General features: G+C 29.1%; 1 protein-coding gene across 1 annotated transcript; it reads right to left on the bottom strand.

Annotated features, from left to right (window-relative positions):
• Window positions 1-441: 441 nt before the first annotated feature.
• On the bottom strand, window positions 442-4,361 carry LOC111631550 (Down syndrome cell adhesion molecule-like protein Dscam2). The gene is made up of 2 exons (XM_023375808.1): window positions 2,259-4,361; window positions 442-1,613 (listed from the first exon to the last, which is right to left on the bottom strand). Exons 1-2 carry the CDS (start codon window positions 2,311-2,313, stop codon window positions 1,282-1,284), a joined length of 387 nt encoding a protein of 128 aa, XP_023231576.1. The 5' UTR covers window positions 2,314-4,361; the 3' UTR covers window positions 442-1,281.
• Window positions 4,362-8,819: the final 4,458 nt, after the last annotated feature.

Here is an 8,819-nt window from a genome sequence, read left to right as displayed (position 1 = left end):
AGTGAAAAGTACGCTGAATTTCGAACTACTGATGACTAAGGTCGTAATTTACAGGAAACTGCTTCTTTCCCGCACTGAAAATTTAATTACCAAAACTCTCAACGTTGTTTTGTTTCCTCCATTTCCCAATTAAAAGCTGGACGACCAAATTACACAATAAATGTGACTATATTTGCCGAAAAGCGAACTAAAGATAGAAGTTTTAGTTAAATTGCATGAGCAAATATGTTTGCTCACAAGTTTTCTTTTACATAATATATACAAATATTTGTTTTGGAACTGTAAAAGAGATTTTTTTCCTCTTCGATTATTCATACATCGAAATTATACAAGCGTTATTAAATTTCAATGCTTTTAATATTAATCCTTCAAAAAATGAAAATATAATAATTAATCCTCATTTCTATGCTAATTGAAAAAAATATACAGTACCAACAAAAAATGTTTTTGTAAGATCAAAGACTTTTTTAATGTTTTTGTTTGAACATCAATCATTAATTATTCAAAATTATCAGAGCCCACGTAGGAAGCTAAAAGCTGATAGGAAATGTAGAAACGTACGAAGTTTTGTATTATATTTGCATATCTTTAAGGTTTAATTCAATTAAATCAAACATTGTTCAGACTGTACGAGTGTTCTATGCTGATAAAATAATTCAATAAATTTAAGCATAATATTTAATTCATGCGTTTCGAATGCCTATTGTACATATCTCGACCAGAGCTACTTCAGTTTAATTTTCTCATATTGTTGCATTTCTCATAAACATATTGATTCAAAGATGTACATCAGGAATATTCAACGGATACAGGATGCGGAAAGAGTTGTAATTATACTGAATTTCGGTTAAACATTTCTTCTTTTTTTTTTCTTGTATCGTTTAGCTCGGTTAATTGCAATTATCGCGATGACTTTCTCATTGCCTGCGCGTTAAGAAATTCTTATCTCTTCTTGGTATAATTTAAGCGTGAATGAGCAACAAGAGTGTGGAGTTATGCCGTAAGGAATACGATGAAGTAATTCTAGTGACAGCACATTGATAACGTTGGGTATAATTAAATCAAACTCTTTATGCTAATGAGCAAGTTTAAGTAATAAATGAACCATGGAGACCATCTGTTGACTGCGGCTTACTTACCATGCAGTGTTAACAAAATACAAAAGATCGATCAGAAAGAACCGAGAAAACTTTAATTGGAATTTTGCCAATGAAAAAAAATTATTCTAAAATTTTCATAATTTATGTAGCGTAATTTTAGATACGGAAAGGGAATTTGCAGTTATAACTCACCTGCTCTGACAATAACATCCCTACTTCCGATTGTCCCAGCAACATTGCTTGCCACACACCTGTAGACAGCTGAATGGACGTCTTGCCTATAATCCTCGGCAGGAAAAGGTGAGAACACCAGAGATCCATCTGGTCTTATATGTCTCAATCCAGGTATATCTCCCACAGAAGAACCATCCTTTTTCATCCAACTTATTGAAGGTGTTGGAATACCACGAGCGGTACATGGTATTACGGTGCCGGTGGAGTTAAGAAAATCTATTCTGCTGGCTGGTTCCATAACAAAAGAAGGACCCACCCTATCATGATTTGCAGAAAAAGCTGGGAAAAAACAAATAAATTCTAAGAAAAGAACACAGTATGCAAAAAAAAATAGTTTTATTTATTACTAAGAACTTATAAACGTAAATCTTTCGAAAATGCACACGCTGTGCCTATATCCTACATATGCATGACCCAAAATGTTTTAAATTCCGTCCTAATGGATTTCAAGGACTTCGAAACTATATCAACAAAAAATATATTTAAAAAATGCTGCATTATAATAAAATAAAATAAATTACTTCGAATTTTTATTCGATATAAAAGTGAAAGCATCCATCAATAATAAATGCATAATATATAACTTTACAAACTTCTCTTTTTTAAAAAATATTCTTTGATCACGCTATCTAATAGAAATTCAAATTGAGAAAAAATACATAAAACTACCTTAACATTTTATTACTTTCAATTAAATGTATTTTAATTCAAATTTTGCGTTTTAAAACTAAACGAGAAAATAACATCCATGCAAAATTCCGATTCAAAACATAAATAGAAAACGAATTAAAAAAAAGAAGTTAACGGTTTATTACTATAAAAAAAGCATAAAACTTGAGATATTAATCTAATATAATTATCAAATTTCTAGTTTTGTAACTACTAAAAATCAATGGAGAAAAATTAAACACGTGCATATCTTACCTGAAGTAATCCAGAGAAAAATGAAAATTATATATTTCCACCACCAAGGTATCATGGCGTGAGGTATGTCACATCAACGTCACATAATTATTCCTAGTTGTTGTAGAGGCAGAAGTCCAAGCGAACAGTCACGAGGGTCAGAAACGAGCAACTGTTTAGAGCGAGAGTACCACCGACTGCCACTGCTTACTCACCCCCTTACTAGGCGCAGTGGCTTCAGCCCGACGATGCAGCCATCAATAACGGACTCACCATAGTTACGCCCCTGACAGCAACCCAGTGTCGAATTGCCTGTGGCCAATTATTAACAGATGTCAGTCAATGGTTGTCCGTTGTGTCTAGTCGAACTGTCCAGCACTCTCTAACTCTGACAGAGCTACAGTGAAATGGCACATCCGAACAGCTAGTGGGAGCACGCTAGGCGTTAGGCGCCAGCTGCCTCTGATGAGATTTTGCTATCCATTCACTTCTGTAAACCAATGCACCGCACGTTAAGAGGATTTTACATCTCGGTCTTAAGTTTCTTCTTCTTTTAATGCTAAAGATGCAGTAAGCTATCTCCATTGACCGAAAGGACAAGTTAAATCTTACGCTGCACCAAATGAACCTTTGTATAGTACCAATAAAAGCAGACTTGATACTGCGCTTGGTGGATTTTCTGCTTCACTTTCTATCGAATGATTAATGATATGCGAACAGTCGATCGTAAAACTTGACTAGGTAAAGTACAGTTGACTTAATAGATTTTTAGCCACAGTTGTTTAATATATTCCATTTCCCCTTTCTAGTCAGATCACCTTTAAGTTAAATTTCGTTTCTAAAGTAGCATATCCTTATTTTACAGTTGATTCGCTCCGATAATTATACGCGAATACTGTTCCTTTACAGCGTATAAATTATTGATCTCGATATTTTTATCTGAAACGTTTATATAAATTACAACTATTTATGTTTGAAAAATGCATATAAAATCCGATTAGATTGTAAATATAGCAAATATTTTTATCATGATAAACTGCTCAAAGGCTATCTAGAAAGAAAAATATAGCTTTATTGAAAATCTTCTTTATCCAGCTTTTTTATGCTAACTTTTAAATATGTTTTTAAACTTTTATATGTAGAATTCACATATATAAATGCATTTTCAAAATAAAATAGTCTATTCTATTTTTTAATTGCAACTTTTTACTAGTTTCTTAGCTTTGAAGTCTTTAAAATGATATTGGAAGGAAGGAAATGCTTATATTAGTCACCAGGAAGTTAACTATATTCTAATGTGTATATTAACAAATTAAAATAATAAAAAAATATGTATAAAAATGCTAAGATAGTCAGAAATAAATCACAGCGCTTGCTAGTCGCATTCAAAAATGTTCTTGCATCTGTCACCTTTTAACATACGGAATTAATGTCTTATGTTATAAACAAACCAGTTCCATTATTCATAAGGAAAGTCAAATTTTCAAGTCGTTACCGTGGCAACAGATCTTTGCGATCAATAAACTATATTGATTATTCTATATAAATAATTATCCATCCAATGTTCATTTTCTGCTTCAGTTGATATCATTTCTAATGAATGGAAAAATAATAGGAAGATGTGAATAACCGACCAAGATCTCCCTTCTAAGAAAGTTATTGCTATATACATGAAATTAATAATACTTGAACGTATTATTTTCTACGGTTCATCTACGGAGTGAATGCGATCAGTTCTAAGAAGATTATTAATTAGAGAGGCAATTAATAACGAATAATTGCACGAACCCCAATCAATGGTCGATCCTTAACATCTTTTTGATCTTTCGATCTCTTTATTAAAGTTAAATAATACGTAAGCTTTGCAACTAATTTAATTTAAATATGTTTAAATTTGAATAATAAATGTTATACAAAAAAAAGTCACAAAAACTACTAAAGTTGAAAGATCGTCCCTAAAGTTTGACTGCTTGTGCAGTTGCACTGATAAATTTTGTATTTCACAGCTGCTGAACCGGCTAGAGAATTTATAAAACTATAAAAAAAAAAAAAAGTAAAAGTAAAATTTTACGAATGGATGCAAGTTATTAAAATTTCGAGACAAATTTACTTTCTTAAATCTAGTCCAAGTTTAATTTCAATAAGAAAAATGAAAAATGTGCATTTATTGTGCTAATTTTAATAATAAACTAAGCCTTTTGAAATTCGATGAATTTTCAATATTTGTTCACTGAAGCACAGACATCGATAGATGCAACATAAAAAAAAGAAAGAAAAAACAAGGAAAGAAATTCTTAAGCAGTTTTTTTATATGTGCACTCACGCGTCCAACAACCGTAAAAATACGTAAGAGTTGAATATTTCATAAAATCATGCAGTAAGAGGCTGTAGGCAGGAAAATAAATTTGTCCGCACGCTAGAAAAGTTAACTGACAGTTCCTAGCCCGAAGCTTGACTGTCAGACAATTTTTTATATAAAAAAAGCGAAGTTTTAGAACGAGAATAAGTAAACTAGTGGAAGAGAAAAGAGAAGACAAAGTCACTTGGAAAGAACTAATCCTGCTCTTCTGAAGATTAGGCTACTTACAAACCTGGCGTGTAGAAACTAGTACTGTAACTAAGTGACAAGAAAAGGACGGAAATCTGCTGGTCGGTGAGTCACTACCAATCTATAGCTGAAGACACAATTGAGATAACGCACGCCATTTACAGACCTCGGGGTGTACTGTAGATGGTAGGAAAAAGAAAAACTCCGTAATGGTTGACTAATTGGACGTACTGCAGGGTTAAAGAGACATAAATTCCAATGGCTACTTTTCATCACATAGGAGAGACACTACAATTAAGAACCAGTCAATCGTGCATTGATCAAGAGCATCCAATTAAATATACAATAGAACTCTCCTCTTTCATCTTAACTTTCTAGAAAAGATTTTCGATGAATTTAATTTACCGATACCATTTCTGGCTAACAAACCTCAATCCGAGGATTTATATACCTGGATTACGGATGTTGGAAGAATTGGTTGTCAATGTCTTTTATTTTTACCATTAATTTAATAGTGAAAATTCTTCTCCTTTTTTTGGAACTTGGCCAATAGATAAATCATTGAACCAGATAGACATAGATTTACCATCTTATTGTATCGAACAGAATACGATGATGCTTAGTTAAACAGTCATTTCTTAAAGTTTCTATAATACTATTTACTTTAGTGCATCGTCTGTGAGACTGTTGATAAGAATATGGCTCTACTAAAAGGAAGTTCCGTCTACAATTTCACTATTCAAAAGGATGAATTAAGCTGATTTCTTTTCTTTGCTTCAACATTATTCAATCTGAAATTTAATCAACTGCCCATTTAGCAAAAACATTTCGTAAAAATAAATTTGTTTATTTTATTTTATTTTTTTAATATAAAAATTAAGCTGAGGAAATATGGTTTTTACTTCTTAACACGCTTCTAATAGGAAATTTGAATCTTGAATTGAATGAATGGAACTTTTTCATATCGAATTTTCTTACCATGAATTTAATTCGTGTAGCTAGAAAAAGGATAAAGTTACTTACCTGACAACTGAAAAACCTCAAGATAAAATATCCAAAACAGAATTGACGTTTTTTTGAAATGAAAGATCAGAGGAAAATGGCTACTGTATCCAATTTATCTTTCATCTTTATCAAAAGAAATTTAGTGTGTTGTGAGAAAGAAAATTCTTAGCATATACATACACATTTTATAGATATAAAAGTTTCTGAAAATAGTGTTTGAATTATATATAAGTAATCTGAATTCTCATTCAAAAGTGAGGAACATAATTCTTTTAACTAAATCTCGAATAATGAATGTATTATCGATGTTCGTTTCCTGTCATCTTCTACTCCATTTTTAATCAAAAATAAAAAAAATAATAAATTTTAAAATGTGAAAGATTCTTTGAAAGTAATTTAAAGTTCGTAGCTATCAATTTTATATTCTCAAAATATAATTTGTTACAATTTGAAACAATATCTGGGATAGTCGTTGATGATGGGCAACCAACGGTTTTAAAATGAAATCGATACAAATTTTCTTGCACAACCTGGCTAATTACTATCTGATCAATAAGAAACAGGTACTGAAAGCTAATAACAAAATAATCGCCTTCGCTTATTATGAAAATTAGGTTAGAGTTATAGATGTTAGAAGTAGTGAGATTTTTTCCACAAGTTTTGTCAGATACTACATCGCTTTAACCGTAAAATTGACCCATATAATATATATATATAATAAAAGAGTTTCATTACTAAACTTGACGCTATGCTGGTCTATAAAAATGAAAATTTTCCAATATAATTTGCACACACATAAAATATTTTTGGAAACGTGATTTCATTATCAATAGTTCAGTACGTCTATTTAATCTTAAACATCGTAGTAGTAGCAGTAAAATAATTGTGTCTATCAGGATTAGTATTTAATATCATAATAGTGTAATTGATGTACGAGCTTTAAATATGTTCAATAGAGATGGTGAGACAGAGAGAGAGTTAGTAAAGTGTTCAATAGTTTAACGCATTTAAAATGCCATGTAACAAGTCATCCAGATCTAATATGGCTGTAACAATTCGATTAGATAGTAGTGTTTATTATTAAGATCTGTTAACTTATTAATTTTAAAAATTAAATGTTTTTTATTTTGCTAATTGATATATTATGTAATCTATATAAAGATTCGCAGACTTTGTAGTGATTAGATAGATGCATATTATTCTTATATATCTATAAAATCATAAGCTCTATTGATTTACTTTCCATGAGATCCATTAATAAGTTCTGTAAATGCTAAAAGCATTACAAGAATCTCAATATATCTATCAATGCATTGCTGTATGAATGAAAGAAGTATGTTAGGATCAGATTACTAATGCATTCATTAGATTTACAGAATTTATGAATTTCATATACAAGACAAATGATTAGTTTCTTTATGGCTTAATTTACATGAAATATAGAGCTCAATAAACGTTCCATATTCAAAATTTACATTATATTAATGGAATTAGTAGAGGATACGGCTAAAAATATGCTAACTAATAAGTTCAATTACATTATAAAAATTTAATAAATGCATAAAGTTAGTGTAATAACTTAAAGAAACTTGTTAAAATTTAATTTTAAAAATTGGTTAAATTTACAGTATTAAATGTGTATAAAATAACTTCACTTATGATTATATAGTTATAAAAAATATTGTATCGTTATATATAAATCAAATTTTTTCTTATTAAATTTATAAAACCAAGGAAATTATACACCAATGATGTACGGCGTGATGTCTTTAAATTTTTTATTTAGTTTCTAAATCAAATATATATACATTTGATATAGAAACTGATCTTTATTTAGTATTTTGAGTTTTATTTATTATCTATATAAAATATTCTATAGAAAATTATACAATAGCGATGAAATTCAATATAGAGATAGTATGGTTAACCTTGTTTAACAATATATAAAATGTAGGTCTATATATATATATTTTTTCCTTATAAGAAACAAATTTAAGTGTTTCAATTGAAAAAAAATTTAAACTGTATATTTCTATTTTGAAAGATAAAACTAAATCATTTTATTTATAAGACTACATATCCACTTTATATAAGCCGAGTTATTATATAAACTTAGAGAAACCATTCCAGCAAAGTTTACTCTACGGGATAAGTTTAGTAAGCAATGCCAATGGACCTATTTTTCAAAGTCTAACTAACTAAATTATATGTAGTTACTGTTTACTCTGCTTTTCTTAATTGTTAAACACACAGACGACATTAAATTCTTATTAAATAGCTCTTGCTAAACTCTTGCCAAAATTTATCGATTCAAATAAAGTTTCGTGTTTAATAAATATAATTTATATACGTAAATTATATTATGTGTATAAAAAATAATAATCTGAACTGTGAACTTATTATATTTACGAAATGATAAGACTCGAGACTGGTTGTTTACATCATATTTTTCACTTGTTTTATTTCATTTTCTTTTTCTTTCAAATTCAATGCTTCACTAACAATCATTCCTATCGATTTTCAATTTTTTATTTTATTTCTTTTTATCGTACAAATATTGGAATTGAATACTTACAATTTTCAGATATGGAAAAATGTACGTTTTTATATATATTTACCTTAACATGAGGTATATTCATTTTTATATTTATTGATAATCTTCGCTTGAGGTTTATATGTTCAAATACAATAAACATCTTTCCAGTTTGTTTCAAAGATAAACAAAACAAAAAATAAACGAAAAAATATATATCCATTTATTCTGTATGCAAAGAAAGTAACGCAACATTTTATTTTCTACACAAAACCGTTTTAAAGATTTTCATGTATACGCTTGTTTTTTAAACAGAATAACTATTTTTCTGTTACAAATATAGATAATAGAATAAGTATAAAGGTCATTATATATTTTATCCGGATAATAAATAACATTATCATTGAATCCAGATAAATATATATATTTCTTGTTTCTTCTTTTTCTTAAATCAATTATTTTTATAAACAAAAATATAAACATTTATCTAATATAT

This window comes from Centruroides sculpturatus, unplaced genomic scaffold, assembly GCF_000671375.1.
Source record: "Centruroides sculpturatus isolate CEXI.00-Female unplaced genomic scaffold, Cexi_2.0 scaffold712, whole genome shotgun sequence".
Classification (NCBI taxonomy): domain Eukaryota; kingdom Metazoa; phylum Arthropoda; class Arachnida; order Scorpiones; family Buthidae; genus Centruroides; species Centruroides sculpturatus.
The sequence above is the reverse complement of the archived record's forward strand: the minus strand, read 5'-3'. Positions and strand labels throughout refer to the sequence as shown.